At 40.1% G+C, this 15703-nt stretch overlaps 1 protein-coding gene across 1 annotated transcript in view; it reads right to left on the reverse strand.

Annotated features, from left to right (window-relative positions):
- LRIG3 (leucine-rich repeats and immunoglobulin-like domains 3) overlaps positions 1 to 13168 on the reverse strand; it is a 52698-nt gene extending 39530 nt beyond the window's left edge. The window contains exons 1-3 of the mRNA XM_011971455.1: positions 12649 to 13168; positions 6888 to 6959; positions 6609 to 6683 (exon numbers count right to left, since the gene is read on the reverse strand). Of these exons, the coding sequence (XP_011826845.1) occupies positions 6609 to 6683; positions 6888 to 6959; positions 12649 to 12884 (383 nt within the window). The 5' untranslated portion in view covers positions 12885 to 13168. The remainder of the gene's footprint in view (positions 1 to 6608; positions 6684 to 6887; positions 6960 to 12648) is intronic.
- Positions 13169 to 15703: the final 2535 nt, after the last annotated feature.

Here is a 15703-nt window from a genome sequence, read left to right on the forward strand (position 1 = left end):
TTGGCAAGTCATAATTATTTATTATCAAAGTCACATTTGTTTTTATCCACTTGATTTTGAAAATTAAATGACTTTAACGAATGAAAATGAATGACTTTTTCTCTAATGGCTATCAAAGAAAAGGAGAAAAGCAGATTCTGTGCTTAAGTGTAGTCATTTTATTCCCGTTTTTTTTTTTTTTTTTTTTTTAAAGTCTTCGAGTTTTTTTTTTTTTTTTTTTTTTTTTTTTAAAGTCTTCAATGAAGACTCTCCAAACATGCAAACCAGCTAAGCATGGAAGAAGCTTCCTGAGCTGATCTCTACCAACTCACACAAGTTTCCTTCCTTCTCCTCCTCACTTCCCCCATGCTCCGCACATCCTGAAATCTATGCGGTGGCCCAGGCATCCTCCACTGTCCCGGGCACACCCCACGTGTGCTATGTCTTTACCATCGGTCTTCTCTCTTGTTCAGAGCACCTTGAAAGTGGGGGCCAAATCCTACTTTTCCTTTGTTCCCTAGCACTTAGTACATAGTAGGCATTGTTGCTGGGCATTCTGAAGCGCTTGAAATTCACTTTATAGATACACAAGCCCTCAGGCTACAAATACTGCTGTTACTTATAATTGAGTACCCACCAAAATTATTAGGAACTATTTGAAGAGAGTGGAAGTTTTCCTGAAAATTCACCCCCAATGCAAAGTGGTTTTTCCTTCCCTCATCTCTTGCTGCCAGGATAATGTTTCTAAATCCTGCATTCCTCCTGTGACCCTCCCATTCAAGAATCCACTTTGGCCCACTGCCTCCAGTCTCTGCTCCTCTGCCAAGCCCACCACAATGCAAAAGCAGCAGCTGCCTGTGCTCACACTTTCAGAACTCTTTCATGTACATTATGCCATTTGATCCTTTACCGGAACCCCAGGAGATGGGCAGACATCTTAGACTGTTTTCACAGATAAACAACGAAAAGTTAATTAAGTCTGCCTAAGGTCAGACAGGTTAGTAGCGTGAGACGAGACGAAAATCTGCGCTTCTGTGAGTCCAGTTCCCAGCTCAGGGCTCCCCTCTATTGCACAAGGGCCTGTGATTTCTCTTGTCCACTCGATTCTTAGTGAGTACCTTCTGTGTGTCTGAGACTCTAGTGGGCTGAGGGGATTGAGAGCTCGCTAAGATAGAAGTCGGACCCTGGAAGGAGATGTGTGACCATGCCATTAGAGACTACACATGCTGTGCTTGTAAACGCTTCAAAACTGGAAAAGAAAAATTGCCATCCTTGGGATTCTACAATAACTATTCATGACATACAAATTGCCAGTACTTCCTACCACCCAGTATTGATCTCTGTAGCATAGCAATGGGCATGACTGTCCTACTTTCCTGCACCCCCAAAGCATCTCCAACACAGAAGGATGCATGATGTGATGGAACCACATCTCGCGGCATTAGGTTCCAAGCCAGCAGATGGGAGAAAACCACGTATCATCAATACACTCTTGAAGATCGCTTATGACTTCAGCAAGGTACTTTATGTAGACAGTTCTCCCCTCTCAGTGACTCTAACATGGGCAGTTCTCCTTCAGTGTGGGAAGAGATCAATTTGGAAACAGGAGGGTTTTGTCATTGTAGCGCATTTTAAATCTCTGGTTCAGGGTCTGTCAAAGCAGTTCAGAAGTGTGAAGGGCAGGGGGTTGTGAAAAAGCTGTATATCTGAACACCAATGTCACCTTCAGGGGGCTGAGATATTCATGCTTAGAAAGGCATATGGGAAAGGAGGCTTTTATTTCCCACCTCATACATACACCAGGGCATGCACTCACCAGCTTAGGGTGGTGAGCTGAATCTTTGTGTTAAGTTACTTCTCTTGTTCTTTTTTTCCTTTTAATTGTTATTGCTGTTGTCAGAATTTATTATTGTTATTTCCTCAAGTGTGCATAGTTGAACACAAGTTATGTAAAACATAGGTATGCTGTTGCCACTGTAAATCTTTAGCCACTGGTTTAAACTAAGTGTACAGAAGGAGATCTGTCTGAATTACGCTAAGTGCAGCATGTGGTTACTCTATGAATATTCTTTAATTCATACATTCATAGATAATGTAATTCATACATTAATTAAGCACTAATTTATGCCATATACCTGCACTAAATGCTGGGGAAAAGAAGAGTTAGCTACTGAGGCCTCAAAATACAGCAGAGGAGAAAAATACAAACAAAATTATTTAATTACTATGTAAGTTGGATATACAAGGTAAGATGGGCCCAAATGTGGAAGGGCAGGCTTAGCGGAGATGACCCAATGTCCCCAGAAACACACACAACTCCCTCCCTCACTTTCAGTCCCTGATTCAAGTATCTTCCTCCTGGCAAGCCTTTCCCTACATCCCCATTTAAAACTGTAAAACCCCTCTTTGGTCACAGTCTTCTGACACCTCTTCCCTGCTGCTTCTCTCCAGCACTTATCCCCTTCTGATCACATCTCTTGTTTTTTGTGTTTCTCCTTCCATGAGGTGGTCAGCTCTATGAGGGCAGGGATTCCTGTCTGTTTTCTGAATCCTAACCTCAGATCAGTACCCAGAACATAGCAGGATTTGGTAAATATGTGCCTTTCCTAATTACATTAAAGAACAACTGCCAGAGCTCTCTAATCCCTTTATTCTCCTTTCTTTTCCTCCATAGCATTGATCATGAACTGATGTTATCTTTTCTTTTGATGTTTATTTACTTATTTATTTTCCTCTCCTCACTAGAATGGAAGCCTCAGGCCTCAGGATAAGAGGGAGTCTACATGCTTTTTCACTGGGTGTCCCAGCACTTAAAAGAGGGCTTGGTACATAGCAGATACTCAATAAATTGCAGTTGAATGAATCATCATCCTTATCACAGCTCACATTCACTGAGCACTCAGTACATGTAAGACAGCTTTACCTGTATTCTCTGTATCTTCACAGTAACTCTATGAGATAGACACCAGCATTATTCTCATTTTAGAGATGAGAAAACACGGTCAGTGAGTAACTTGCTCAAGGTTACAAACCTGGCAAAGGGTGGAGCCAACAGTTAATTAAAGGCCACCTGACTTGAGCTTTACTTTTAATCACTGTTCTACTGATGTGACTTCACTGGAGAACAGGCCACCACAGCTTGTCAACTATCACGTGGTTTAATTATCTGCCCCTCTAAACCATTCTCCTGCCACCTCCAGGTCATTTGCCACACTAAAGACAGTGTGACATTTTCAAATAGCAGATCTGATCATGTCACCCTGCTTTACACCTCTTCAATGGCTTTCCATTGGTAGAGTACATGTTTTGGTGTCCTACCAGCAAAGGTCATCAATATATATAACAACCTCTCTGGAATGATGACAATGTCACCTCTGGAAAGATGACAGGCTATAAGACAATGATGGACTAAGAAGAAATGCTCTACTTTTGAGATAAGAAATAAAGAGAAAAGGCTTACTTATGATATGACCCTTATCAGTAACTCTAGAAATATTTATGCAGTATCTGATTAGAATATTGCATATGTTAAAATTGATACTCCTGGGCCCCACCCAAATCTACTAATTTAGAATCTCTAGGGATAGTGTCTGAGAATCTAACAAGTACCCTAAGGTACCTCTTTGACAGTCACTGACCTAACACTCTTCAACTCTAGGACACCGGGCCAGCATCTGCATGCTGGGTAACACTATATAAACCACTAGCATCAAGACTAAGACCCAACTAGCTCCAATAACCAACAAGGCTCTTTTGTTCAACTACAATGTTGTAGAACTCATGGATTCAAACTTCCCTAACCCAGGGCACAGGTTTCAATCATGTCCAATGCTCGAGCAGGTCATTTCACATCACACAAAGCCAGAGTTCATACCTTCAGAAAAATCAACTCCCTTATGTAAGCCAGGTCGATAGAGTTTTACTGTAAGATATGTTCACTCCAAAGATTATTCCACTTTTTAAAATATGTCATCCTGCTATAGCTAGGATATTGGGAGAGAAAAATTTAAAAAATATACAAATCATGCCTTGTACCTAGCACATTGGTTGACTTCTCAGCTAGTTCTGTGTGGGATTCAAAGCAAAGCATTTCTATTCAGGCCTTGTACATGCTAAAAGATTCCTAAAAAGGTTAGAGATGAGCTTTGTTAGTGGGAAGATTATCCCAGATTCCTATCATCCCAGATTCCCTGATATTATGAGAATAGGTCCCTAACTGAACTCGTCTCTGGACATGGGGTTCCCTTTGATCCAATTATCAGCTCCTGGCTCCTATAGCTATGAGAAGACAAGTCTCACCAGGACAGTGTTCTCTGCATGCAGCCCCTCCAGCTGGGAGGGGTCTTCATGGCATAGAGTAGAAAGAGTATGGAACAGTAATATTAAATCCTATGATTAAGACTTCAACTAATTACTCATTTTCTTTAAACACAAGTTTTCAAACTATTTAACCTGTGCAAATAACCCATAAAAATGTTTTCCTCTGCAAAATGTAAAAGACACAAAAAAACCACAAAAACTCTTAATATGAAAGTCAAATCATTCTAAAAACTATTTTGAAAGATATGAGATTTAATTGTGGTGCTACAGCAAGTTTTCAATCTGTGTCATGTTATATAACTTAAGAGATTTTCTTCTTTAAGTCTCAGAAAAGTATTTCAGAACTCATTTTTAGCTTTATTTTCAAGTGTTTCTACATAAAAGAAAATGTTTTCCTCTACACAACACAGAAATTAAAAGTGCTTGAGAAACAATGACTGTGTATTACAATATCCAATGAAGCCTGCAGGAGGAAACAAAACATTTTTAGATGAAAACAACCAGAGAGGTAAATTTTTCAAGATATTTCATTGGTATAAAAAGAAGTTTTTACTCTCCACATTGAATTATCAGACCCATGATATAAATTACTCTTCGCAGAGTCTATGTAATCCAGGTAACACATTGGATGTATCAGTATGTGAGATGAACAAAGAAATCACTGGCCAGACGTACCATAACTCATTAAGGAGAAAGAAAGTGAAATTATTCAGGGTGATTTCACACCCAGCACTTGCTAAAGTGAAACACAAAAACAATATGGAGAAGAGGACAAATTTTGAAGGAGCACAAATTTCTAACTTTTGAGAGATCACTGTAGCTTTCCAAGTATAACGTTAAAGTGTAAAACACTAGGTTACTTATAATTTTCTAACTTCCTCACAAGTTCGTAATGCTTTCAACACTATACCATGCCAAAGAATAGACTGCTTTCCCCACCCCCCACCCAGATTACAAAACTGCACTGCGGATCCTCTCAGCCATGAAGTATGCCGCGACCCTCAAGCTCTCTTAAACATACTGACAGAAACTGCCAATATGCAGTGCGAGGACAGAAAGAGCAAAGTGGAATTTAAAAAGGCCACCTTGGTCAAACAAGAATAGCTGCAGATGTTTACGATACCAAAACCAGCACTCCATTTAGATTCTAACATTTTAAGCAAGTGTAAAAAACAAAGAAAAAAGGTATTTATGCTAGCATAAAAATGTTTTTTAAATACAGTGTTTATTTGTCAAATACCAACTGCTTTTTCTTTCATTCCTTTCTGTTTCTGATCTTTGGAAAAACCACATCAGTATCAAATGTCACTTAGCTCTTATTCAAACAGAGGAAAGCAGACACAGCGGCTGCACCCGTGACTTGGCTGACCTGGGCCCTCAGTAAAAACAAACCGCTATAAATCACCAGATGTAAGCAATTGGGTAGTGATCACTCTATTAATTGAACAGCTTTCCTGAAATTTACTGTATAATTTCAACCCTCCCAACACCTCTCTCAGAAGCAACTAACAATGGTGGTTTTTTTCCTTAAGTTGCTTAAAGAAAAACATTTTTTAACATCAGTAGCTTAAATATATTTTTAAATTATTTAAGATTAAGGTGGTAAGCTTATTAGATTTTAGAAATTAAACCACAGGCATTCTAAATGCTACCTTTAAATGCTGAAAGTCAAAATTATTCCAAAACCTACGTCGGTGCATGTATATACACGTTACCTACACTAAAAACACAGAAAACTTGGTACAACCTTAATTGTATTTGAAAATTCATATTTGCAAAATAACCTGCAAAGTTATTTCTGTCTTCAGTCACATATTTACTTTTTTTGAGTTGATGTCTCTGATTTCCACTGCAGGTACCACTCTTAAAAGAGGATACTCCAATGGCTTCTTCTCAACTCCAGTTTCTCCTCACAAAACAACTCTGATCATTCTCCACTAGGAACTAAGTAATACATAATCCACAGATCCCCATGTCAACCATTGAGCAATATCAGAATTAAAGTCCTAGTCTACAGAATATGATCAAATACACATTTCTATGGTGTAAAGCTGGCCTCTTTGAATCTTGAAGACCAGTTCGGCAATGACAGCAAAGTGTAAAGTGTGTTGTTATAAGAATACATGAAATTTAGGGGTGACAGAGTTAGAGGCTAGAAGACAAGTTAACCAATTTAAAGAGCATATCTTTATTATGCCCTGAAGAAAATATTCAATTTTTTCTTCTAAGATCTCTATGCTAGTCCCTATGCAACTACTACTCAAGGTTCCTGCAAACATACACGAGAAATTCTGCTGATATTCACTTACAAGGAGAGAAGTGTAATATTTGCCGAGACTGGTCCCAGATTTGGAATGGTCTCCAATTCGTTGTTGTTCAGTTTCCTACAAATGCCAAAAAAAGAAAAAGAAAAGCTGATTAGGTAATCTTTCATTTACAGAGGTGAAAACTTTACATATTATTTCAAGATACCTCCCAAGTTAAAAGATTTGAATAACTCACTATAATCCAAGTATTCCTTACAGTTAAATAGCATAAGGGGTAATGTATTTTACTCAAATCTTAAAAGCAAAATAATGAAGACTCACACTTCTCGAAGGCTTTGAAGGTGGCTGATGGAACTTGCCTTGATGAAAGATAATCTGTTGTGACTTAAGTCCCTGTAAGAAAACAAAATTAAAACTGTAAGTCATTTCTAAACATCACTGATACTGCTAAGTGGGCTCATGAAGTATCTCTATGAACACTAGTGGGAGCAGGAGAAATAACTGGTCTATTATGTCCACAAACTAGATGGCAACCAAAATGCCAAACTCAAAAATACAAGCTCCAAGGACAAAATTAGTTTAAGGAGACTGGCAGATTCAAATACTTTAAGCCCACAAACGTTTTAAGAGATGTTTTTTGGCACACGGTGAACAGATCTTTTGTGAACTGGCAGGTCTGCTTCACCCTCCCATCTCCCCACTCCCAACCTGATATGATGACATCATGGTTTATGAAAAGGAGCTAATTAGGCAGGTTGCTGAAACTAAAGCCTCTATAGAATTCTTTTCATTGTTATACATTTAAGCATCGATGTCCTTATTGCAGTCAAGGAAAACAGAAATTGCTTTGCGTACATATTTGTTTCTCTGCGTTAAAGCACTAAATTTAAAGTATTATTTTGTGTGTGAGTGTTGAGAGGGTAGAAAACAATCTAAACCCTCTGCTTTCTTAAATTCCCCAAATTTCAATATCTGGTAATATATAATTTAAACCACATCACCATCTAACAAAGTTCAGCAGATTGCACAAAAACTTGTGAACAGATTTCAGTCATTAAAATAAATGTGCTTCTTACTCAATAACTCAATTTAACTCAGTAACAATTTCCATAGAGCATCATTACTATTAAAAACAATAACAAAATCATACATATACAATACTCTAGGCTAGAAAGTCATCTCATTTAAGATTCAAAATATGGAATAAATTCCAGCAAATATTCTTGGTTATATTCCCCATATGTGTTAATACAGTCACTATGTGCCTTCAAAACAGTGTGATAAAAATGAAATGGTTCAAGAGTGATGAAAAACCAGGCTAACAAATAGCATGGCTTGAAGCTTCCCACTGAAAGAGGTTATCCAACCCATACTAATCTTTTCAGTGTTTAAAAGAGAGATTTTTAAATAACCAAAGTTGACTGGAGAAAAGCATGAATTATGTGTTACATGCGTAAGTATACCCCTTCTAAAAAGTAACTAAAGAGAAACCACCTCCAGAGAAGCACAGTGTTACTCAGTGTTTAGTTAACAATTAGAAATCAGAGATCCTTTCAGTCTTTGAGTTTTTGTTTTGAGAATAAACCTGGATTCTCTTTTTCACCTAAAAAAAAAAAACTGCAAGGTTTTATTTGAAATATGCTTGCCCAAAGACCTACCAGACAGTGACAGACATGAGTAGATTTGTTCTGGTAGAGTTATAACACGAAAAAAATCTGGCACAGTCTTTAAACTATAAAAATCCTGCAATTACAACCACTGCTGTGCATGCTCACCACGCTGGCTGGAGCCAGACACTTTCCCTCATAGCCCAGCTCAAGTCCATCTGGAGTTCATCAAGGAAACCGTGAGCCCAACAACTCACGTTAGGATTCAAACAAAACCTGTGTGCTTTTAGCACCCCAGACAGTCACAGATTTCCCACATGGTTTAAAAAACAACCAAGGAAAAGAGTCTTTCACCTGGGAGGTAGCCTGAGTCAACAGAAAGTCTCATTTGGACCCACTTAACTAAAGAGCATTGTGCCAGCGTAAAACTGCATCCCCTATTGTTTCAGGTCTTAAAAAGAAAGGGGGAAGCAATCTGGCATTAATATTTAACACAGGTGATTTTCTTTTTAATTAAGAATTTAAAAAAAAAACTAAAACTGAGCTCTCCATTTCGTTTTAAGGATTATTTCACAGGGCAATCCTGTGAGAGAAATGAGATAGAGTGCCTAACTTTTTTTCAACTAGTAAGGGGATAAGATTCCTCCTACAAAAGACCTGTAAAAAATAAGAAACTGCCTTCAGAGACCAGTGCACATGCTGGGGACCCCTCATTTCTGATCCAGAAGCAGGAGCTGGCAACTTTGAATATTTCAGTTATTGCAACACACTTCCATTCCTGAGTTTTGTGTACTATTAAAACTACATTATATGTAAGAGGAAAAAAAAAAAGCCCCTTAAATGACATTTACTGCCAAATACTTACAGCTATGAAAGTTTTAGTGTACCTAAATTTAGATTTAATACAGTTTACATTTGAGAAATGATTACTTTCCAGTTAAGGGATGTCACATTTTCCTAAATCTTCCTTATATTGTTTTTATGGCTAGACCATTAAAAACAGATTCAAGTTGTACAATGTCGATGTTTTCTTAAACCCAGATCATAAAACATTCAATAAGAAAGGAGATTATTCATGTTTAGAGTTCCATTAATGAACATCTTCCCCACAAAACTTTTACAAAAGCTTTTTGTAGTGGGGTTAATGAATGGGAAAGGTAGTAAGACACAGAAGTGTGAACTATGTACCCAGAGCTCAGCTGGCCAAAACTTGAAAATCAAACTCTTTCTACGTGGTTAGACAGACTTCTCTCTTCCTGCATATTAGCAAATGAATAAATATATATGAAAATAATCAATTTGCAACATTTGGTTCAAGCTATCATTTTCTTCCTTTTAGCATTTGGAAATCTGACTTCCAAGTCAAATTTTAAATGCAAATCCAGCACAGCTTCTTAATCAATCCCACTGGGGCCTGCAGAGCTGCTAATTCAGCAGAAATCTGGAAAGCTGAAAAACAAAAAGCCAGGCTATAGCTGTTTTAAGACACTGATCCAAAGTGACTCATAAATCAGCCTGTTATATTCAAGTTTTAGTCTGGAAAATATAGAAAAACAGCTGTGAAAACCATAAGGACTATTACCCCCACCCCACCCCCAATTCTGGTACGGACCAGAAGATTTATAACAGGTCAACACTAAAGAAGTCACACCAGCAGAAACTACCTTTGGGACTTTCGCCTGGGTCCTGTTGAGAACTCAAACATTTCTACATAAGACAAATAATTCTGAAATGCCAGTGAGAATTTAATAATACTGGAAGTTCTCATTGGCAATTTAGCAACTTTTCCGTCTCTGGGCTAAATAACATTCTAACAAGCATTCCTCTTTAGGTTGAGAACTGTTTAAGCACAAATTCTAGACAAACTCTAGCTTGCCTTTAATGGCAGTTGTGAGCAAGGCTTCACATGGTTACTGGGTTGTTTTTTTTAGACAAAGGCTCGCTCACATAGTTACTCTTTTAAAAGCCACTTTCATTAAAGTACTAGAGGTTATTTTCTAAAAGGAGTACTGATACAGTATCATTATTTTACAGCTCAAACTATTCAACTTTTCACCTATGGGCCTCCTATAGTAATAAATCACAACCAAATAAAGTGGAAAAAATACATACACACGTAGAGATTTTTCTTAAACTTGCAAATTCAACAAAACGAAAGACAGTTACTGAACTTTTTCTGAAAAGTGCTTTCATAAGCCAGTCCAAAGACAAACTTCTACTATTTTGATTACCTGAGGAAAGAGAAGGTAAGATACGTGGGAAAAAAACATGCATTTTTCTATTTATATCTGAACTCGGAAATCATCTCGTTAGGATGATTTTTCTAATTAAGAAAAACTTTAGTAGCCTTTTGAACCTCCTATTCTAAAATACCAAATAACAGAGAAAGTAAAACTCAATTCCACGTGTTTTTCTGCCTCTTTCAAAAGTGGAGAGAGGAGACCTCTAGAGTTTTAGGTACAAACAAAAAAAATATTTACAATAAAGAATTCAGACCACATGGTTTGGTGACACCTACAAAGATGGTTAAAAGTCACAGAAGTACAAGAATGACAGAGCTGTCCAATGAGTGATCACAGTGGGGTTCCTGACAACAGACTGAGAGCTTATTTATACAAGTGGAACTTATTTTCACATACATTTAAGGAATGTGGACTAGTATTGAGACAATTTACTGCTGGCGGAAATGTAATTAAAGACTGTGCTAACCAAATAAACTCTAATTTGTTTTTAGTGTGCCACCAAATTATCTGCAAAACAAAATCCTAATTAGGTCAGCTACTTTTAAGACAATGTTTAAATAGGTATCGAACCCCTTTTGGTTCAACTCAACTACTAATCAAGGGCAACACAGATTTTCTTTTTTCTAAACATCTAAATCCACGAAAGAAAAAGTACTGCACACTAGCAAGATCACAATAGACAACTTGACATTGAAAAACTATCGAATACAAGTTAGATGCCGTGAATAATCTAAGCATTTCTAAATACACTCCAGGAAGCACTGTATTCATTTTCTCTTTCTCATCACTCTATTATTCCTAAGTGTTCACCTCCAGTTATTTACATGTTCAGTTCCATATGTTGTCAATAGAGCCATTCACATTTCATGAATAAGGCAGCATGACCTCCACAAGAGGCAATTGAACAGAATTAGCCACAACTAATTGAAAGTCTCCCTGCTTTCCGTTAAAGCCCTTATCTCCTCTTGCAATTGTAATAAAAACTACTAAATAAAACGTCCCATGATAAGAAATTAAATATCAATCCAATACTCTCTAATTCTACTTTATTAAACTAAGGCTTATTAAAAACACAAGGAGTATACTTTCTGATGGCCAACAATTCTACATTCACAGAAGTTATTTAGATTAGCACAATAATTTTAAAATATAAATTCTTAAACATCTGACCAAACCTCCTACCACGATTAGGGCATTGGAATAGTTCACTAGATTTGTTTTAAGAACTTAAAATTTTCATTGCAATTCTGCTAAGTAAAAATTTAAGATTACGTATGAACTGCACTTTATTTTAAACAGAACAACTACTTCAAAAAATACAAGTTTTGATTGTATACTTTCTACAGTACTCTTCCAATTTTAAAACTGGGACTGAGGAAGAATAGAAAGACAGATGACATTTGGAAAAGATCAGCATTTCCAACTAAATTACATTTTCTTTCTTGTTCTTCACGCAGTTGGCAGTGATTTCAGGTTTTCAGACTTCACAGCTAAAATCCAAACACTTGCATAAGAGCACCCTGCGCTCTCCCCTAAACCGTCTGGGCGTGCTGAGGAGCTACAGAAATCACGCCCTTGATTCTGAATAATCGAGTTCCTTCCTTTCCACAGCTACTGACCAGTCTTTACAATCTGGTTGAGGAGTGGGAACTTACGGTCTGCTAATGTGAAAGCAAGCAGAGGGAGAACAAAAGTACGTCTACCATAACTTGGATAGTGACCGAATTCTGTTGAGGGGGCTTCCCAGATGAAAAGCCTGACTTCAGTTACTGGGTGGCAACAGGAAAAGGAGTCTGACGCAGCTAGAAACTAAAGCTGAACTAGACTCAGAACTCAGGGAGAACAGCAAACTCCTGATGTGCGCAGGTTGCCACTTATCTCGCCCAGGCCTGGCAGGAGCGCGCATTTGAATCCCTCGGCTAGCATAGGGCGCAGGACTTCATTCCAGGCCTATGGCGTAGTCACTGGCCCCCTCCCCTAGGCTACCTGCAGCCAGTTAGGACGCGCCAAAAGCCCACCTGCGCCGCCCGCAAGGCACGTGGGAGGGAAACTGAGGCCCAGACAGTTCTTTTTCCACGTCCACGGAGCGCCGATCGCGGCCTGGGCCAGAAGGAGCTATCCGGCAAAAAAGGCAATGCACGCCAAACCCCAAGCAACCAGGCCCTCGCCCGCTCCTGTTTTCCCGAAACCCCAGAGGCCCGGCCTCCCTCACCACCGGGGAAGAACACTTACAGCCGAGCGACCCAGGGCGGGAGCGGCTCGGGAAGACGCGCTAGCCGCTGGCGACTGCAGTCCAGCAGGTCCCCGAGGCAGCGGCAGGTAGTGGGGCACTGGCGCTCGGCGGCTATCCCGGAGGGCTGCCCAAGTGCCCCGCGGCCGCCGCTATCGGACCGGCCCGCGCGCCCCAGTACCGCGCACAGCAGCAGCCCCAACGCCGCCGCGCGCGCACGGAGACTCGGCGCGCTCATCGCGGTCCAGCGGCCTCTGTCTCTGCCCGACGCTCCCAGCTGGCGCGCGCTCGGGGCCCGGCACAAACTTCCAGCCGAGGGTGCACGCCCGCCCTCCCGGCCGCGTGCGCGCTTGTTCCTCGCGCTTCCCGGTCAATTCCTTCTTTTACTCCCGGCGGCGAAGCCCTTTCATGCCCCCAAACAGCAGGAGGGAAACTGAAAAGAACTGCCAACTGCAACAGAGTTGCAGCTTGAGCAGCGTCGGCTCGCCGAAGCCCCTTCTTGTACGCAAAAAAAACTTTTTCGCCTCCACCCCGCGGCACTGCGCCAACTCCCCGCGCGACGGAGTAGCGAGGCGGGGCGGGGAGAGGCCGACGTGCGCCCATTGGCCGGCCAGGCTGCGGGCGTCCCCGCGGCCACGTGACAATAACACCGCTCCAGCCGGGGGCCTACGCGCGGGAGAAAGTGGAGCTGAGATTGTAGGAAATTCAGAGTTATATTTTCCAGCCTCTCCAGCCAGAAGTCTCCACTGCGTCGTGGGAAACATATATCCAATGGAGTCGAAAGGCAAAAGGGAGTGAGCAAATACTAGGCTAGTTCTCGGAGTTGGAGGTATTTAAGAGAACTTCAGGGAAGTAAAGTTTAATTAGCAGTGTTTTCAGGAAAACTTTCAATTCCAAATTAAAGACACTGATAAATTATTCTACCATCCACAGATAAAACAGTGGTTTCAATGAAAACAGCTCTTTTAACGTTAATGCTGGTGGGTTTCCCCCCATACATCGGTTTCAAAAGTAAAAACAATAATAAAACGTAAAACTCGTGGTTTTGTAAAGTGTATATTGAGTTACAAATAGCCAGCCTTCGTGCACTGGATAAAGCTGGGCGGAGTGGGGGATGGGGAATGACCTTCTAGTAGACCTCGATGGCAATCACGGATTCCTGGTAATAGTAATAATGAAAGTAGTGACAGTGACGTTTCAAAATAAAATGAAAACTAAGACCTTGGAGGAAAATATTAGTATATGCACCTTGGGCCACTTGCGCTTTGAGTAATGACACATGTTGATTGAGAATGCTACCAGGGTAAAAGTGCTTCCCGGCCCCCTCAGTTGGGGGAGTGGATGTTTGGGGCTGGATTCAGGCTACAGGACTTCACAGTGAAGTTTGTTCCTTAACTTACAAGTGATCAGAGCCACAGGATGTTGAAACTAATGGAGACCACAGAGATCATGTGCTAAGGGGCCTTCCTCCTCCGGGTAAGGAAATCGACCTAGAGAAGGTAACTAATGTGTTTGTTGCGGAAAAAAAAAAAAAAAGAAAAGAAAAGAAAAGAAAAAGAAAAGCAAAACAAAAAACATGAACAAAGCAAAAAACAAATCCTGGAAGCTTAAAGTAAGTTTTCACTTCTGTACATTGTTTATTGCATGCTGTTTGCCCAAGCTTCTCTGTCCTTGGAGTTACGTAAACTGCCCATGATTGAGGAGTGGAGATAGCTTGTGGAGTTGAGACTTTAACCCTGACTCTAATGCCCATTGATTTTTCACTGTAGCAAATCACTCCCATTTACAGGGGAAAGGAAAAGACTCACTTTGAAGTTAACACACCCTAATTTAGATACGGTATCCCATTTTCTTATTTCCAGCTACCATTAACAACAACCTCACTACCTTTTTGGATGATGTATAATTATAATTAGAAAATATCTATAATGATAGCACCTTGGTTTTGAATTTATGATTTTGTCTGCTTGAGAGTGGACAAGACACACTACAGTCATGGTAAGGATTTTCCAGCTCAGTATCCCCCATCTATGTTTATTTTTATTTTTATTTTGAGATGGAGTCTCCGTCTGTGACCCAGGCTGGGGTGGAGCACAGTGACGCGATGTCGGCTCACTGCAACCTCTACCCCCTGGGTTCAAGAAATTATCCTGCTTCAACCTCCCAAGTAGCCGGGATTACAAGTGCCGGCCACCACACTCGGCTAATTTTTTTGTATTTTTAGTGGAGACAGGGTTTCACCATGTTGGCCAAGCTGGTCTTGAACTCCTGACCTCAGGCAATCCACCCACTTTGGCCTCCCAAAGTGCTGGGATTACAGGCGTGAGCCACCACACCCGGCCCACCATCTATTTCATACAAGGAAAATTAGGTCTAGTTCACTGAAGTTTTTTAGAAGAAGAAAGATTCCATTATACACATGCCATTATGCCTAAGCATGGTGGCATCAGTATGGAGGCTTGCTCTTGAAACATGAGACATATGACAGGAATATAAATAAATGTGCTACCATTTTGGGGAGTTTTGGCTCATTTCCTTTTTTTATTCTTTATTCTCCTTGTATAATTTCATCTTCTTCCATGAATTCCATTTACATTTACAGGCTGACATATACAACATCCATATTTCCAGTCCGGTTCTTTTTCCTAAACTCGAAATCCCATATGCACAATTACCCGCAGGTCATTAAAAATTGGATGCTCAAATGTAACATATCTAGAATTAAATGTCACCACCCTTGAAACTGACTTGTTTCCTCCTGAATTCACTGTCTTAAAAAATGGATACTTTCCTCCATCCAAATGAATGCCCCAGAAACCTGAAAGTCACCTTAACATTACTTCATTCTCACCACCACCACCACCACCACCACATTCAATCAATTAACAAGTCCTGTTAAAGCTAGCTCCTAAATGTATCTTCTCTCTGTAGAAATTATGCAAATCCAGACCACCAGCTGCTCTTTCCACCTATCTGGCATTCTACTCCTTTCTCCACAGTGCAGTCAGGTGGTATCTCTGAAGGTCAAATCTGAGCCTGTGACTCAACTAACCAGTT

The sequence above is a fragment of the Mandrillus leucophaeus genome, unplaced genomic scaffold (genome assembly GCF_000951045.1).
Source record: "Mandrillus leucophaeus isolate KB7577 unplaced genomic scaffold, Mleu.le_1.0 Scaffold1222, whole genome shotgun sequence".
NCBI classification, from domain to species: Eukaryota; Metazoa; Chordata; class Mammalia; order Primates; family Cercopithecidae; genus Mandrillus; species Mandrillus leucophaeus.